The 19,145-nt window shown below is 41.0% G+C and overlaps 1 protein-coding gene across 2 annotated transcripts in view; it reads left to right on the top strand.

Moving 5' to 3' along the window:
• GPM6A (glycoprotein M6A) overlaps positions 1-19,145 on the top strand; it is a 327,840-nt gene that overhangs the window by 279,311 nt on the left and 29,384 nt on the right. For both annotated transcript variants that reach the window (XM_077477225.1, XM_077477224.1), the window contains exons 4-5: positions 7,506-7,659; positions 16,757-16,833. In XM_077477225.1, coding sequence (XP_077333351.1) covers positions 7,506-7,659; positions 16,757-16,833 — 231 coding nt within the window. The remainder of the gene's footprint in view (positions 1-7,505; positions 7,660-16,756; positions 16,834-19,145) is intronic.

Raw genomic sequence — 19,145 nt, 5'->3', positions numbered from 1 at the left:
CCGGTTGCTTCCTCAGCAAGCAGTGCTTAAAGTGCTTAAAGTTCCACTTTTGGGTGGAACTCCCCTTTAATGACCTACAAGCAAAGAAAACTCCTTTTGCTATAAGGCAAGGGAGTCGAGCAAATCTGGTGAGTGTGGGTCTTCACAGCCCCCATAAGGTGGAGGCATTGACACTTATGTTACATGGAGCACCATAGCACTGTTTACAAGAAAAATACTTTTGCACAGCCAGCATTGGACATTGGTTCATCTAGTCCTACATATATGTTCTTTATATGTTTTCAGATTGTTGTATCATTTAGTGGTCACATCTAATAGGATATATATATATATATATATATATATATATATATATATATATATATATATATATATATATCTATATAATATAGACAAAGTACAAGTTACAGACACGTATCACATTGGGATCTAGTATAATTTTGGCAGAGCAGGAGCTTTCTATAATTAGCCTATTTTCCATCTGCCCCCCAGTAGGCATATTGCCATTTATTACCTGGGCATGAGTGCTTTATATCAACATGAAATAGTATGACTAAACACTACCTTACACTTAAATATTACACATATGTCATGTCTTCAATACTCTAAGCCCTTGTACACACGGTCGGACATTCCGACAACAAAATCTGTCGGATTTTTTCAGACGGATTTTGTCCGAAACTGGTGTTGCATACACACGGTCGGACAAAGTTGTTGGAAAATCCGTTCGTTACGACGGGATTACGTTGCGGCTAGTAGCCAATAGCTTTGGTCTTGTAATTTGATCTGAGCATGCGTGGCACTTTGTCCAATCGGAATTCTCTGCAAACGATCGGAAAATTTTATATCCAGCTCTCAAACTTTGTTGGTCGGACATTCCGACGGAAAAGGTCCGATGTAGCCCACACACAGTCAGATTATCCGACAACACGGTCCAATCGAACATTTTCCATCGGAATATCCGACCGTGTGTACAGGGGCTAAAACAGCTGATCTAAAGGTCCCCAATGCAGGAAGTCCCATAGGTGGCCATATCAGTGGGTGTAAGACATTTTGTTGAAAGTAAAAAAAAAATTGTGAAATTATTGCTTGCCAACTCTACAATTAAATAAATAATTTTGCCTGACTTGGTTGAATCAGAAACACTAAAAACACAAAAAAAATAGCAGAAGCTCTCTTCCATTGAACCGCTTTCCTGAAGTTGCTGTGCCTATCCTGGGTATTGGGCGCTGGAAGCAGCTTGTTTGTGTTGTTAAAATATTGTTGAAACCCTTTAAAGCGCCTCCTTAGCATACATATAGAAATAAACATGAATATTACATCTGGATCATAAATGAGTATAATGAGACTACTGCAAAGTATAGCTTTTACTGTATGCTGTACGTATGAGATCTATTTTTATTCTGTAATAATTAAGAATAAACTTTATCAGCTCGGGTTGCATTCACAAACCATTTGAGCCATCAATAGCTGATGATTCATTGCTGTGTCTGAGTCTTGCATGTCAGACTGTTCGTTGTCCTGTAGGCATGTGTATTATCTACCCAATTATAAATCTGCCACTGATTAATGTTGCTATATTCCAGCTTAAAGGTTTTATTTTCACTTTATTCTGCGGTTTATATTTTGCACATGTAGAGTGAGAAAGCTCATAAGAGTCAACTGGAGTGAAATGTTCTGCATGAATAAAGTGTGAAGAGTTTTCATTAATGCCTTAGTAATTGGTGCCAAACAATGTCAGTGGATAGGCAGCAAATTCTAATTAGCAGGAACACAGATGGAGTACAGGAAATAAAGAGAGGTTCCTTCTAGATTCCAATTGGATTACGTATTGTATAAAAAATAGGGGCTCTGTTTTACAAAGTATAATTAATGCCAGTTTTAGACAGTGTAGGGATCAGGGCAGTTATCAGAATAGGGCCCTTGTCAAACCCTTGTCAAACCTGTCAGCATGCATCAGCCAATATTAAGCTAAGGTCATTTGCAGCAATGTATGCTACAAAAAAAATCAGGCATAAAAAAACTAAAATGATGTAATGATCAGCGAGGAACACAGATTTGTTTTACAGACAGCAACTGTGGCACCCTGGGCATACTGACTTGCATCCAGGGTTGCCAACCTCCTGCAGAATTTTTTACTGACAAAACATGGAAAATTTACTGGCAGAGCACATTCTGACAACCTGAGAAATTACAGAACTCCTATTGAAAACTAACACAGTGAATATTTTCACAGTATAAACATGGTATGGAAACACTGACAATACCTATAACAAAGTAATTTGCTTGATTTACACTTAAAAAGTCAGCACAGCATGAAATTATCAGCCCCTGATATTTACTGACAGTTGTAAAAAAATCACTGATTTTTACAAACTATCAGTAAATTTACTGGCGGTTGACAACCCTGCTTGCATCCCCATAACAAGAAGTCTTAGCCCTTGTACACACGGTCGGAGAATCTGTCGGAATGCGTCTTATCGGACCGTGTCGTCAGATAATCCGACTGTGTGTGGTATGCATCAGACTGATTCCGTCCGAATCTCCGTCCGACCCAATTTTCCAACATGTTGGAAATATTTCCTGACCAACTGGGCCGGACGGACCTAATCCGATCATGTGTAGAGCATTTTCATCGGACCAAGTGCCACGCATGCTCGGATCAAATTCCTACATCAAAGCTATTGGCTACTAGCTTGAATGTAGTCCCATCGTAACGAAATTATGTCATCACGTTCTGAAAGATCGGATTTTCCGCCAACTTGGCCCGACGGTGTGTATGCAACAGTTTCGGACACAATCCGTCGGACTAAATCCGATGGGCAAAATCTGACGGATTTGGTTGGCAAAATCTCCGACCGTGTGTACGTGGGCTTACAACATGTAGGCAACCTGTTATTTTAATAACAACCAGCATATCTAAGTGTCAGGTAGATACTTGCTCAAAAATGGCCCCACCTCATGAAATGTCAGTTAAAAAACCGATCAGCTTCGGGTTTTTCTGCACCCATGATGCAAATAAATGTAAATTTTAAAAAATAATGTTGTCAGATTAGATGATCTCAACGTTTTTCAATTTATTTAAAGAGACTCTTTCATAGGTGGATGGGGGGCTCATTGCTGCAGATAAAAAGTGCAGGCACCTATAGGTGTGTGCCCATACTTGAACCAGCCTCTCAAACCTTCCTGTTGTAGCTAATCAGATTGGTTCATTCATTTCTGTTTCTGAGATAATCAACAGTTAGCTGCAAGTAATACGCGTTTATAATAAAATTCAGTAAATAAAATATATATTCCATAGAAAGCGTTATCTTGAGTTCAGTTACCGTCTCTACTAAAGTAACTTTTCTCATCCCAGATTGTTCTACCTGATCTTCCTTTTAGCCTTTTTTTATTTTACACTGAAGACACCTCTTGGCTGACCCATCAGAGGGGAGAATTGATTTGCCAAATCTGTTCCTATTGTCAGCTAAGCACATAAACATACCCACGCAGCTAAAATGGGCACGTGTATTTATGTCATAATTGTTGTATCTAGCCTACTGAATACAACGATCAGCTGCGGCTGCAATATTCCTCTAATGTTCAACCTTAATTTACAGTTGTATGCAATCACCCATCTTTTTTGCCTTTTTTTGGGGTCTTGACTATTAACCTGTTTAAAATATCTGTGCATTTGTTTATGTGAATGGAATTAAAAAAAGAAAGAAGAGCTTTTTAGTCTGAATTTAGATCTACTGTCATAGGATAAGACATTTTGCTTCAATGCTGTTTATCAATATTTTAAAGGCCCCTTTCACACTGAGGCGCTTCTAAACTGCCAGTAAAACACTGAGCGCTTTTTAAGAGCTTTTCAGGTGCTTTTGAAGAGCTTTCCATTCATTTCAATGGAGAGGGGCGTTTTTTCACTGCCCTGCCAGCGCACTGCCCCGGTGTGAAAGCATTCATTTATTTTAATTGAAATAGTTTTTGTGAGCTTTTCAGATGCTTTTTGTTTAGCGTGAAAGGGCCTGAAGAACGACTCTCAGTGTGAAAGGGGTCTAAGTGTGTGTATTTGCAAGCACAGGCATGTTATATATGTAGCACTGACCCCTGAAGGAGCGGCTGATTTAATTGGGGTTACCGTTACCTTCTTCACCTCGTGTGTCTAGGGGTTTCCCGAGGTAGATGGCGCAAGAACTGTAGAGACTGACACCAGATCCACTCAAAGGGATTTTTATTTGCAAAAAAGTAGTTAACGAACACAGTCTCTCAACGTAGGGTTAGAGGGTTTAGGTAGGAAAAGTCCAGGTACTCTTAGTGCAAAGTCAGTATGAAAAACACATCTCTCATGTCAGGAAATCCAGAGAATAGCCACTCACAGCTGGATCCTCACCCTAATTGGATAGTCCTTCTCTCACCAGGTCTAGCAGCCAACAAGGTGCTTAAATCAGATACAAGTCTCTGCCACAGACTTGGTGTAGAACACTTTAGTAAAACTGAAAGCTTGTAGACAACTTGTAGAACCCTCATTTGGTACCAGTGTCTTGCAGCCAGTCTGGCGATACCACATGAGATTGGATTCGCTTGAGGTCTTTCAACTTGTCCAGGCTCTTGTTGAGACCTTTGCATGGCCTTCTCCTGAAGAGTCTTCACCTGGAAACCTTCACAGTTGCTGGGCCTCTCCCCTAACCGAGACGGCACCGGACCCCCTCCGAATCCTTCCTTCAGTTTCCTTACCTCAGGCTAGCCAGCCCCAAGGTTTGAAGTAAGGTGGATCTGCACCCCATGCCATGGCAGTCCTGGGGGCTGATCAGGAGGACCAGGACCAAACAGTCAGAAAACACTTCTGGACCGGAACTCCGAAAAACACGTGCCATCCGCACCTTAAGTACCCTCTCCCAGAACTCACAGCAAGAGTGACACTGCCGCTGGGCTGGTTCTGAGAGCGAATAACCTTAATGCATCCCAACTAGACTCCGTTCTAGACCCTGCCATGATGACAGCGCCACCTATGGCCAGGCAGAACACCAGGCAGTCCAGCTAGATTGGTGCTGATGTCTAAATTTAGAATAATTGAACCCAAAATCAAATTACGGTTCAAATCTTTAAATGACAAAACACATAGTGCGTGCTCTTCAGGAGCCGGTGCTACAAGTAAGAGGCCATTAAATTAGGTTGTAGACTAGTTAATTGATTTATACATCATACAAATAAAAATAAGCACCTCCTATAGTAGTGTTTCTCAATCTTTTTTCAGTCAAGGCACCCTTTAAAATTATACACAATTTTAAGGCACCCCTAATAGGTTTACATGCATCCACACACGTAGGACACCAAACATTAGAGATGTGTATTTCTTGCAAAGCAAATACACTTTTGCACACTGGTACTGACTAATATTCTAGCATTTGTGCTCACTCATTTTTTCTCCACCATGTTTCTGCTAATATGGCCCCAGTGCTGACAGAGAGGGATGAGGGCTCAAACAAGCATGCTGTCCAGGTGGCAGACGTCCTCACTATCAACTGATGGCATCAACAGGTGTTAGGGTGCTGGCAGCTGGCCCACATGGTTCCAAAAGTTATAATTGCAAAATTATATAGTTGCAAAATGAAAACTTACGGCTTTGTGTAACAGAAAGGCAGGCTTGTACAACATTTTTGGGCAATATGGGGCAATTTTTAGACATTTTGTCAAGGCACCCCTGAATAACCCAGAAGACACCCCAGGATGTCCTACAGTGTTAATGTTTTAACAAATACGGATAATGAGGCTGCTATCTTCTAGTGATTGGACATTGGCAAGGCTTTTGGACACTCTACCCATGAGCATATCTCGATAATTCTACTCACTCAGTAAATCCTCACTTTTTTGCTAGTGTCCTGTAGGTGATGGACCTCTTCTCACTGTCCAGAGCCCAAAAGCACCAGATTTTGTCTACACCTCTACCTTCTCTACTCAAGTCAGAAGTGGAACTACCTTTCTTAGACGAGTTAGACATGAGAAACATTGAAGATGACCCCGATGTTGTGTAAAAGGCTGCAGAAGATTTCCCACCCCCAGCCTTCCATATGCCTGATGCTTTTCTCAGTATGCTTGCTAATGTAGACTTGTTCACTTCTGTGATGTGAAAAAGCTTTGGTATTGTTGCACTTGATTCTCCTCAGTCTCGCCAGGACACTAGGGGTACTAAGAGGCCTACAAAGTAAAAAAAAAAAAAGACATTACTTAGTCATGAAAAAATAGAATGGGCCATTTATGACAATTTCGTTTCTTACTTAAAGCTTTTTACCCATCTGAGAATCATTACTATTCAGTGGAACAAGAATACGCAAAAAGTGGTCTGTTGGCCTGCTTTCTCAGTCTTAAACAATCATCTTACTGTGCCTGTAGAAGATGCTTCATTTAAGGACTCTGCAGACAGGAAATTGGAGAGGCTTTTAAAGGCACCCTTTACTCTTGCAGGTCAAGCACTGCAACCAGCAATTGCTGGTTCCATTTGCTTTGTTGTTAATCAGTGTTTATGAATCTTCCATTTGCCTTGTTGTTACCCAGGTTCTGTTTGCCTTGTTGGGGATGTCCCAGGGTTTATGAATATACAGCCTGTGTCCTGCACTTTCTGATTAAGATAAAAAGAATTTGGACTTACCTATAAATTCTGTATCTTGAAGTACACTACTACAGGACACAGGCTACCTTTCCCTCCCCTGTTCCTGTGTTATTGTGCATTGCTTGCTAAAAAAAATGAGGTCTCTTGGAGTGGGATAGGGTTATGAGGATGTGTCTGGGGGTCTAAAAGCTTTGCTACTGTCTAATCACCTGATGGTTGCAGCCTATAACCATGGGTTATGAATATCCAGCCTATGTCTTTTATTGTACTCCAAGATACAGAATTTACAGGTACGCAGCAGTGAATAAATATGAAATTGAAATATGAATGAAAAAAATAGTGTCAAGAAAAATTGAGAATATTACAGGAATGTATTACCGTTTATTTATGGTGATCATTTTGAAATTGGCATTTACTGATATTTATTGTATCAAAAAGAAAATCTGCTTCTGTTATTTCACTCCAATCAGATGTGGATATTTATCTTTCAAATGCAAACAAGAGATCCTACCTTCCCAGAAAATGTGTATAGTATGCATGCTTAGTTGTAGTAAACCAGGCCATCTCGCTTTATAAAATGTCTTGCTAATATGGTGTTCTGAGAGCACCTGTTTCTGAGCGTATGGATGTACAGACATTTCCAAGGTTTGTCTATAGTAGGTTGCTTGTCTACTTTTGGTGAAGAGAGGAAACAGCACAAAATCATGGAACAAAAAAGCTAGAGTCTTGTTTAATAAGGTTTTATGATATTGTTTAGTATTTGCAATCCAGAGAATAGTTCTGTTATGCAGTGTGCAGTAACCAACAGCAGGGCTATCACGTTTCAATTGACTGTAGGCAGATAAGTAAATGGTTGCTTGAAAAATGATACTGCACTGAAAGCTGAATAAAAATAATTGTGTTTATTTTTTAGTTTATTATGCTGACGTACCTCTTCATGCTCGCCTGGCTTGGAGTCACAGCTTTCACCTCACTACCAGTTTACATGTACTTCAATCTTTGGACTGTTTGTCGAAATGCCACAGTAGTTGGTGACGCAAATTTTTGTTTGGACCTTCGTCAGTTTGGTATGTACTATTTTGTTACAATTAAAAAAAAGATGCAATCAAAAAGTGCATGGTCTGCTTTTTTTAGATATGATCATAGAGCTTGTACTACATACAAAGCACTTTATACCATCAATGTATCTTTTTGTGGGAATTAGCTAAAAGTTTTAATGGACACTTTTCTATTAAATGTAGTGAATCATGTGAAAGAAAATTTAAGATGAACATGCTTCTGTGCATATAATATGAAAACTGGCAAAAGTATTGGTTGCTGTCTATTTAGTTTAGCATAAAATTTGATAAGGGAAAAAGAGGGAGTAGATGTTAACAGCTTCCATAAAACAGACATTTCAGAGGTTCACAGCTGCTGAGGAGCTGGGACCCAAGTTGGAGAAGATCGTGGAGGACAAATAGAGGACCTATGGATATAGTATGTGGCATATGTGAGTTAGCAATGTAGCTTTTGTCAACACTTTTAGTTTGGTATAAAGAAAATGTATGAAAAGCGCTGCCTCCCTTCAAAGAAAAAAAGGTGCTATATAATATGAACACACTATGAAAAAATGGTGACCCCTAGTGGGAGCATTAAACATAGCACAAATAATATTACATGAAACACAATAAAAATAGTGTGTGCAACCAGTGACCTCTAGTGGAAACAATAAATGTAACACATATATATGTCAAACAAAGTCCATAAATCCAGTGATATCTTCTGTAAACAAATGCTGTCCACACATAATCCAGCAAATAAGTGAATAACACCAAGTGGACCCTCCACCAGTCACACTATGTGCTCACCTCCCACCTACATATAAACCTGTAGCCAGCTAACAGGATTGGGAATCAAACCCAGAAACTCAGTGCTGCAAGGCTGAGGCTCTAGACTGTGAGCCACCATGCTGTTCTATACATATAAACCTGTAGCCAGCTAGCAGGAGTGAGAATCAAACCCAGAAACTCAGTGCTGCAAGGCTGAGGCTCTAGACCATGAGCCACTGTGCTGTTCTATACATATAAACCTGTAGCCAGCTTGCAGTATTGGGAATCAAACCCAGAAACTCAGTGCTGCAAGGCTGAGGCTCTAGACTGTGAGACACCATACTGTTCTATACATATAAACCTGTAGCCAGCTAGCAGGATTGGGAATCAAACCCAGAATCTCAGTGCTGCAAGGCTGAAGCTCTAGGCTGTGAGGCACCATGCTATTCAATGACAGAGGTGGGGCTTGTGACGTCATTGCGTCATTGTAGGAAGTACACTATCACCCATGAGAGCAGCAGGGCCATGGACTTGCAGGCGATTTTGTGACCGCAGGGATGGATCTGTATATGTTCAAGTTCAGCACCTGTATGCACCAGGGATAGTGCATTCCTAAATGTGAGTGGAGTAGTTGCTTGTGTTTTAAATAAATTTCGTCTTACAGAATTACACTATGCTAGTTCCTTCTTTACCCTTATGTTGCCATTACTTATGAGAGACCACGCTTGCAGGAGCCCACTGTTGGGAGCTTAAAAGACATTGGATTGAGACCCCAAAGGGGAAGGTGATACTTGGCCTAATTGGGGGACATTTTGGGAGGTGAGCGCATAGCGTGACTGGTGGAGGCTCCACTTGGTGTTATTCACTCATTTGCTATTTTTCACTGCTACACAGCATTTGTTTATAGAAGATATCACTGGATTTATGGACTTTGTTTAACATATATATGTGTTATATTTATTGTTTCCACTAGAGGTCACTGGTTGCACACACTATTTTTATTGTGTTTCATGCAACATTATTTGTGCTATATTTAATACTCCCACTAGGGGTCCCCATTTTTTCATTGTGTGTTCATATTATATAGTACCTTTTTTCTTTGAAGGGAGGTAGTGCTTCACATATATTTTCTTTTCAATCTGGTCTGCTAATAACAGTTGGCGTTCAGCAGCAACCTCCTATACAGCACTTATTTTAATTTATTAGTAGTGCAGAAGTACATTTCTTTTTATTTACTATTAGTTTGGTGCTGTATGAGTGTGGAGGGGCAATAAATCCAGCAAAAAGGAGCTAGGTAGACAGCTGGAAAACCATCCAAAAAACAGATGGGTTATAACTATAATTCCGCATATACACGGTCGGATTTTCTGACGGAAAATGTTTGAAGGGAGCTTTTTGTTGGAAATTCTGACCGTGTGTAGGCTCCATTGGACATTTTCCATCGGAATTTCAGACACACAAAGTTTGCGATCTGGATCTTAAATTTTCCGACAACAAAATCCGTTGTCGAAAATTCAATTGTGTGTACACAATTCCGAAGCACAAAGTTTTACGCATGCTCGGAAATTAAGCAGAAGAGCCGCACTGGCTATTGAACTTCAATTTTAACCACGTTCTTGATGTTCTGAATTTCCAATAATATTGTGTGACTGTGTGTATGCAAAACAAGTTTGAGCCAACATCCGTCAGGAGGAAAAAATCCCATGGATTTTGTTGTCGGAATGTCTGATTGTGTGTACGCGGCATAACAGTGGCCATAGATAACCCAGTGGGCTGACCGAAAAACAAAACAAAAGTATTCCTCCATCCACAAAAGTGAGGTTGATCTCCACTGTGCCATTTTATTCTGACAAAAGATCTCCTCCACTGTCAGAATGCACTGATCAGTAGCTGCAGCTGCTAATCAACAAATGTTTTCCAACATTCCCATCCGAGAGACATCAATCTAACGATCTAACGATCTACTCTTGAATGGGGATGGGCATACATGGATGGAAATTCCCTGCTGAAAATCTATATTCAGTTTTACTCTTCCCAATCTAAGATAGAAGCTTAGAAGCCTTCAAGAACAGAGAAGTGAGAATAGAATCACATCACCCTTTAAAAGTAGCAGGTTGTAAGTAGGAGATATAATTAATGTACTATAATTCCCATTGGGATACATTGCTCTGCCCCTCTACTTTGTGCTTATTGCCTGTGTCAGAAGTTGTAATTTTAGGCCAGTGTAGAAACAAATCCAACCATACAATAACTAAAAAGGTTCAGAACCTAGGATGTTAAAAAAAAAAATAATTTGTGTCCCTATGTGGTGAACCCATTTACCTCAATATGTGTCCAGATAAAACAGCTCACCTTCTGACCTTGAATATTGTTATATGAATATAACCAAATGTTAATCTGATTTTCTTTGGTTGCAAACTACTATTTCCATTCTAAAGTGTATGTAATGGCAAAAAAAAATGTATTGTTACTTTTTTTTTTCGTTTTTTTTTTGTTTGTTTTTTACCTTTTCTTTTGCACCAAACCTACCTGTATCCTTTTGGACCAGTAAAGAGTAACAATTAAAGTATTCTTTTTTAATGTTTGTTTGCGATATTTCATATTGTAAGGAATGCATTGCTCTATTTATGATGTGTAAGTGTGAATCTCTGGAATACATGCAAACTTTCCCATGTTTTATGCCTTTAAACACACTGCAAGTACAAAAAAAATAACTGTTGGTGTGCCTGAAATACAGCGTGCTCCTACCCTCCTCCTTGACATGACAACACAGTGTATTTTTGCTCAGAATTCCTAAGCACTTGGGGTCAACCCTCCCTACTTAAAGTGGAAGTAAACTCCCCTATCGTTTTCAGCCAAGGAAGCTGCCATCTTTGCCTCTGTTTAATCTTCAACTGCTATGGTGCTGCACATGTGATTCGTTATGACACCAGCCATTGGATGGTTTGATAGTTTGTCTGAGAGCACAGCCAATGTGCAGTTAGCATTCCCGGCATGCCTTTTTTTTTTTACTGTTTAAATCGATGGGTTTACTTCCACTTTAAAGAATTACTAAACCGAGGACCCTACATTCACTATATCTGGTCTCCCACAGTGCACATAACACGGAAATGCAATTGTTTTAGTAAATATAAACTGCTAAATAACTATATTTCTTCAGCAGTTAGAGCAGTCTTGTGACTTCTATCAGTGTCCAGCCAAGCACTGGTTAAAGTTTGTAGGAGGAGTTTTCTGACTGACCTATGAGACTACAAGGCCCCCCGCCCCTCTGTCTGGACAGTGGTGATTGGCCCTGTGTTCCCAAAAGAAAAACCTCTCTAGCAATACACACCAAACTGAACATGTTCATCCTGACTCTATAGACTCTGTGTTATCAGGAAATTATTAGGAGTCAGTGGAAACGGGAGGATCAGAGAAGACAGGATCAAACAAACTTTTTACACAATTAACCAGGATTAACCCCTTAGGTTCTCCAGTGAGTATAACAAGCATGCTTTACTGCATATACAGACTGATTTTACTGTTATGGGTTTAGTAACACTTTAATCTCTGATTATGTACAGAAAACAAAGACCTCTCCTTAAAGTGGTTGTAAACCTGCAGTGCTATATAACACAAAGACATCATAGTAATGAAAGCAAATGAAATCGATGTTTTATCTGGATTTTTTTTGCCATGCACCTGTATGAGGTAGGTGGGCATGTCTGAATGCCAGAGCTTGGGAGGCAGAGTCATGACGTCAGAGGACTCCCCTCCCATCTCTTCTACCGATCTCCTTGATGTCAGCAGGACGGCATGAACCCACATTGGCTGGCATGCAATTGGAACTCTGGGAAGGTAGCACATGACTTTGGCAAGGCCAGTAATGCTGAGGCACGGAGCAGCCAATCGTGGGAGAGCTTGAGGAGGTAGGGGGGGAAATCTGTTGCTGGGATGTTGGACAGTGGACACACTCCCCCTTCTCTCATGCATGAGAGTACTACATAATATGTCAGTCACAGCAACAGAGGTGTGGGACACAGATCTTTCTCATGTGTTGGCTTTTAACACTGCTGGAAAGTAGAGAGCATTTCTTAATGCTGGATTCACTATTCCTTGCAAGACTGGGCACAGGTGACTTGCTTTACTGTACCAGGTAAACTGCTTAATTCATTATTTTTTCAGGTTTACAACCACTTTAACTCTTTCCCCTCCTCATCTCTTTAACCCATCCCTGTGCAAAGGCAGAGAAAACAAGAAGTTACCAGCTCGCAATAGTCCTGGCAAAATCAACATGTACTGTATTTTTTATTTATTGAACAGATATAGTAAAACACATTCAATGGAATGCTTAAAAGAGCAAATAAGATAAGTTTATTGTTAAGGTTTACTTACATTTTAAAGCCATAGAAACATTTCAAGCTTAAATGTAAACCCGCACATATACCCAGTGTAGTGAACAGCCTCAGATGATACACAGGGATGAAACAAATCTCCCTACATAAGTTGTACATGTATATCTGCTGTCTTCAGCTGTATATATCGTTTAGAAAGTGCAGATTGTGTTACAGATTTTTCTCTTCCTGTTCAGCACTGAGTGTGAAGTCTGGGCATACAGCCAAGATACTTATTGGAGGAAAGGCACATACCCACACTCCACATTGGCAAAGGAAGGAGGTAATGTGCAGAGCTCTTCTCTGACAAGTCAAGCTCTGTAATAATCTGTTTATATCAACCTCCCATGACAACCATTTCAGGCTGCTTTGATCTTCTGTGTCAGAGAACTTGTCAGAACTTATCAGGCTGATAACAGAGCTACGGAGCAGGAGAAAACCATGGGACTCTTTGCAGGGTGCTTTGGGGAGAGATAAGAAAACACTGCAGATATATGTGCCCAGCTCAAATTTTGGTTTTACATTGACTTGCAGTGACCGGGATAGTGTGTGCTATAGAGTTGCCAACTTTTAATTCCAGCCAAACAGGAATATTTTAGTGAGGCACGACAATTGTTTTGTAGTATACACTATGTATACAGTATATTTTATGATTAAATACACATTACATTTCTAATCATATGGGGTTATTCACAACTTTCCAAGAACTATCCATGTACAGACAATATGATTAGCTAGAAAGAAAGCAAATATTCTTCCAGTCCCCAGCACTCACAATGCTCCCAGTTACTCCCAGTCTTCATTACTCACAATGCTGCCACTTCCTCAGTCCTCACAATGCTACTAGTTACTCACAGCCCTCAGTACTCACAATGCTCCTAGTTACTCGCAGCCCTCATTACTCACAATGATCCTAGTTACTCATAGCCATCAGTATTCCCAATGCTCCTAGTTACTCGCAGCCCTCAGTACTCACAATGCTCCTAGTTACTCGCAGCTCTCAGTACTCACAATGCTCCTAGTTGCTCTCAGTACTCACAATGCTCCTAGTTACTCACAGCCCTCAGTACTCACAATGCTCCTAGTTACTCGCAGCCCTCAGTACACACAATGCTCCTAGTTACTCGCAGCCTTCAGTACTCACAATGCTCCTAGTTACTTGCAGCCCTCAGTACTCACAATGCTCCTAGTTACTCACAGCCCTCAGTACTCACAATGCTCCTAGTTACTCACAGCCCTCAGTACTCACAATGCTCCTAGTTACTCACAGCTCTCAGTACACACAATGCTCTTAGTTACTCTCAGCCCTCTATGTGGCCTCAGTACTCCCAATACCCCAATAATAGTGCCTCAAAACTCAAAGTGCCCCAGCCACAAGGCTACAGTATTCACAATACCCAGGCTAGTCACAAGCCTGCAGTGCTCATAGTGCCCCAGTTACAAGTCTACAGCACTCACAGTTCCCCAGTTGCAAGCCTACAATACTCACAGGGCCTTTCTTCTCACAGTGCCCTAGTCATAATACTTCAGTATTGACCACACTCTCAGTACACACAAAGTCCTCAGCACTCACAGTGTTCAGCAGTACAGCTACTCATAGACCTTCAGCTGTTCCAGCATTACTTCTCACAGTCCAAATGTTTCCTCACACGCACTCCTGCAGACCGCCGACCTCTCTTCCTTCTCACAGCTTACTTGCCTCCCACCACTCAGGCTGCACACAGGCCACCCTTCAAGTCCTTTAGGCAGCCTCTCTGCTTCTCCTCAGTTGCCCCAAGAACTACAAGTCCAGTATCTGCAGCAACCCCTGCTTAGCGTATCAGCATCTCCTGTGGGGAGCCACAGTCCAGTCTGAATAATGTGTCAGGGTTTCGGGCGGTTTAAAACTCGGACACATATTTCAAAACCCGGACTGTTCAGGTAAATCCCCAGACAGATGGCAACCCTATAATGTGCTATTATGCGCATGTCTGACCAAATACAATATGTATCAGGATATTCAGAAAATGTCCCTGAAAAAGGCTGTACTTGTTTTTATAATTTCCTTCATTTATAGATATACACTGTAATGTGTAATATGGCTGTCCTCTAACTGAAGGCATTGTCATTTTGCAAATCAAAGAAAGATTCCTTTCAACAAAAATGATCTACATTACTGAATGAAAAAAGCCTATTGTACAGAAAGGTCTATGTAACTTTGATGTTCAATATATCAGGTCAGACTGGCTTTTCTCTCCGCCTTCGTGCTCTGAGCCACTGTCCCCGTTTAAGGGCACACATGTATTTTTTTCCTCTAACGTTTGACTCCAGTAGTCTTCTGTGATTTCGTTTTTAGGTCAGAAGTTCCTGTGAACATTATTATAACTGCTTTTGTTCATTTCAAATATAGATGGCTTTTATTACCAACAGATGATTACTGGTACTTGTAAGAGCTATATATTTTTGCAGGGAAGCAAGCTGTGCCACATTATATCACAGAGGTGCACAATAAAAGGCCTTGTGCTTGGCTATGTATCATATTCTCTAAGAAGTGTGTACCATACATCATGGTTCCCTGACCTAAGGACTACATTATTCACTAAAGATTATATCTTGATATAAATCCACATAAATGATGTTGCTTAGGTAGTGTCCAATAAACTGCATTTAAAGAACTTCACTATATTGTAGGTGTATACCATTTCTCATAACACATTGCTTATAAGAGACATCTCTCTGAAAGATGTGCTGAGGAGCAGAGAGGCCACACAAGCAGCGCAACTATGAATTGTCTAGAGAAGATCAATGACACTGACGTGGATCTAAATGGTAAAAAAATATATTTTTGGAACCTGAAAGACTTTTCAACTTTTAGAAGTATAAAAGTAATGCTTGTGGATATGTTAGAATAAAACATCCACACTCCCGATGGAGTCTCATGTATCTATTATAATACAAGGAAAGGAGGAACTAATAGACGCCACCCCCCTATCTTCTCACCCCTCCCCTTCTTTTTTTCTCTGCCCTACTTCCTCTCTTTCTCCCCCTCCCTCTTTCTTTGTGCTTCGCCAATAATGTACACTGTGCATTAACCACAATCTCAAGCCCGACTACAGTCCATCTCCACCCTAGTTTTCTATTAGCCCCTGTACACACGGTCGGAGATTTTGCCAACCAAATCTGTCGGATTTTGTCCGTTGGATTTAGTCCGACGGATTGTGTCCGAAACTGTTGCATACACACGGTCGGGCCAAGTTGGCAAAAAATCCGATCTTTCAGAACGTGATGACGTAATTTCGTTACGATGGGACTACATTCAGGCTAGTAGCCAATAGCTTTGATGTAGGAATTTGATCTGAGCATGCGTGGCACTTGGTCCGATCAAAATGCTATACACATGATCGGATTAGGTCCGACCGGCCCAGTGGGTCGGGAAATATTTCCAACATGTTGGAAAATTGGGTCGGACGGAGATTCGGATGGAATCAGTCCGATGCATACCACACACAGTCGGATTATCTGAGGACACGGTCCGATAAGACACATTCCAACAGATTCTCCGACCGTGTGTACAGGGGCTAAGACTTCCTTCACAGTTCGGTTTGTCTAGTCCCCCAATCTATTCCAACCGACTTATCCACACCCTGAGAATCACACACTAATAATCTTACCCATGTAGCCGATATTGGCAAACTTTTAAGTGGCTCTGGCTCTCCCAAGACTACTACACTCTAAGGTCACTATCCTTGTGGCTCTAAGGTCTACATTGACCTTCGCTCTCTCACCAAGGCTTTGGTCCACATGTAGTTCTAAGCTTTAGATTTAGATCTCTAACCACATTGGACAAGACTACTTTCACCTTTACTGGTTTATGCATGGTCAACTTGAACTTATTTGTTGTGCTACTCTGTTCTCAGAATTTCATTGTATGATTATTGTTCATACCTACTGTATGAATGCAATATGTTGGACTTGCACTGATTCTGATTACTCCTGTATTCTAGGCATTGTACCAATTGGTGAGGAAAAGAAACTGTGTACCCCATCTGAAACATTCCTGAGGATGTGTGAATCTACTGATGTGAGTTGTATAATCCCTTCCACATGACTCTAACACCTGACTCTTTACTTACTAAAGCAGACCTGTTGAGTGACAAAAGCAAGCATAATTTGAAAAGGTATGCAAATGCTGGCTTAACCAAGTTTGGAAAGTGCCAGGATTCATTCTGTTATATAATATTAAAGATACACAAATCTGGAGTATATCATCTGGAGTAGAGCAAGTATTACTATATATACGACTATATACATATTTTCTAGGCTTAAAGTATAAGTCCAGTCAAATTCTATCTAAGCTTAAGGAAAGACATCTATATTTACCTTATCTGAGGATACTCCAGTTCAGTAACATGATCAGCTCCCAGTGCTGATTTCAGTAGAGGACACACAATGGATGCCTCATAGTAAGCCTTTGGGTGACATCACCAGATAGGCACTGAAGCCATTTTGGCGATCTCTCCTCTTCACTGAAGCTGGTCACTGGGGAGATCATGTGACCAGAAGACCAGAGATCCTTCCTGTTCCAACATGACTGCGCCCCAGTGCACAAAGCAAGGTCCATAATGAAATGGATGAATGATTATGAGGTGGAGGAACTTGACTGGCCTGCACAGATTCCTGACCTCAACCCTTTAAAACTACTGTGGGATGAATTAGAGGGGAGACTATGAGCCTGGCCTTCTCATCCAACATCAGTGCCTGACCTCAAACATTCCATAGACACACTCCTAAACCTTGTGGACAGCCTTCCCAGACTAGTTTAAGTTGTTATAGTTGCAAAGGGTGGACCAACTCAATATTGAACCCTACATACGGACTAAGACTGGGATGTCATTAAAGTTCATATGCGTGTAAAGTCAGGCATCCCAATACTTTTGACAATATAGCGTGTGTGTGTGTGTGTATGTGTATATATATATATATATATATATATATATATATATACATGCACACATATACACACATGCTTGATGTTTGATCTTTGGGGTGCACACCCTAATGCAATTGGCTGCGCATGTCTATGATGGCAGGGTATATTGCCTCTACTTGTGTTCCACAGTTAGATGAACAATCTAGTTCCTCCTTAGAATGCCCATTTACTGCAGATGAAGTGACCACTGCCATCAAACTTACTCCGACTGGAAAAAGCCCTGGTCCAGATGCTAAATTTTATAAGATGTTTTGCCCCCTTTTTCCTCTTTTCTTAACCAAGGTCTTTAACTCCCTTCAGGGCTCTCAGATTCTCCCACAATCTCTCGAGGCCCATATCTCTCTCATTAAGTGCCACTCTCTTTGTATCAATTTTAGGCCCATATCACTAAGTGGAGTTGACCTAAAATCTAACAGACTACAACCAGCATTAGCAAGCTTAATCCATCCTGATCAAGTTTGTTTTGTTCATGGAAAAGAAGACTTCTCTTGAACATGAATAGGTCTTTGATCGTGTAAATTGGTTGTTTATAGGGCTCACCTTATCTCAAATTGGTCTTGGTCCCAGGTCTATGTACTCATCTTCTTCTGCTGGGGTGCGCATCAATGCTCCCTTTGTCAAATCTTACCTATAAAAAATGGCACCCACCTAAGGATGCGGCGAAAGCGGCTAACTCCCTACTTAACGTGGACTTAAAGTGGTTCGCTAAAATCTTGGCCAACTGACTTCTCCCTCTACTCCCAAAGACAATCAACCTAGACCAAGTGGGTTTTATCCCAGGAAGGGAAGCGAGGGACAACACCACTAAAGCCCTGAACGTCCACCATTGGCTACATTCCCAGAAACAACAAGGATTTTTTTTATCACTCGACGCTGAGAAGGCATTTGATAGAGTGGCCTGGGACTACATGATTATGACCCTCCAGATATTGGGCCTTCCATCCCAGATGATCAGCCTGATCACGACATTGTACTCCAACCCCACTGCGAGAGTGAGGGTGAACGGCCACCTATCAGACGCCTTCTCAATCAACAACGGAACCCGTCAGGGGTGCCCTCTTTCCCCGATCATATTTATACTAACTCTGGAACCCCTCCACATTTGTATTAAATCCAACCCGGACATAAAAGGGATCACAATTCACCAGCGCCAATACAAAGCGGCAGCCTTCGCCGAAGACATCCTTCTATTCTTATCCAACCTATTGACAACCATCCCCACCCTCCTCCGGACTTTAAAACACTACCAATTACTCTCCAATCTCCAAATTAACATCTCGAAATCCACGGCCCTCAATGTTACCCTCCCACAAGAGTTCTGCGACCAGTGTAAAACAAACTTCCCCTTCATTTGGAGCACCCACAAAATCACGTACCTCGGTATCCAGTTGACGGCAACCGCA

Source organism: Lithobates pipiens, unplaced genomic scaffold (genome assembly GCF_037356315.1).
Source record: "Lithobates pipiens isolate NorthernLeopardFrog02 unplaced genomic scaffold, aLitPip1_a1.2 Scaffold_13, whole genome shotgun sequence".
Lineage (NCBI taxonomy): Eukaryota > Metazoa > Chordata > Amphibia > Anura > Ranidae > Lithobates > Lithobates pipiens.
The sequence above is the reverse complement of the archived record's forward strand: the minus strand, read 5'-3'. Positions and strand labels throughout refer to the sequence as shown.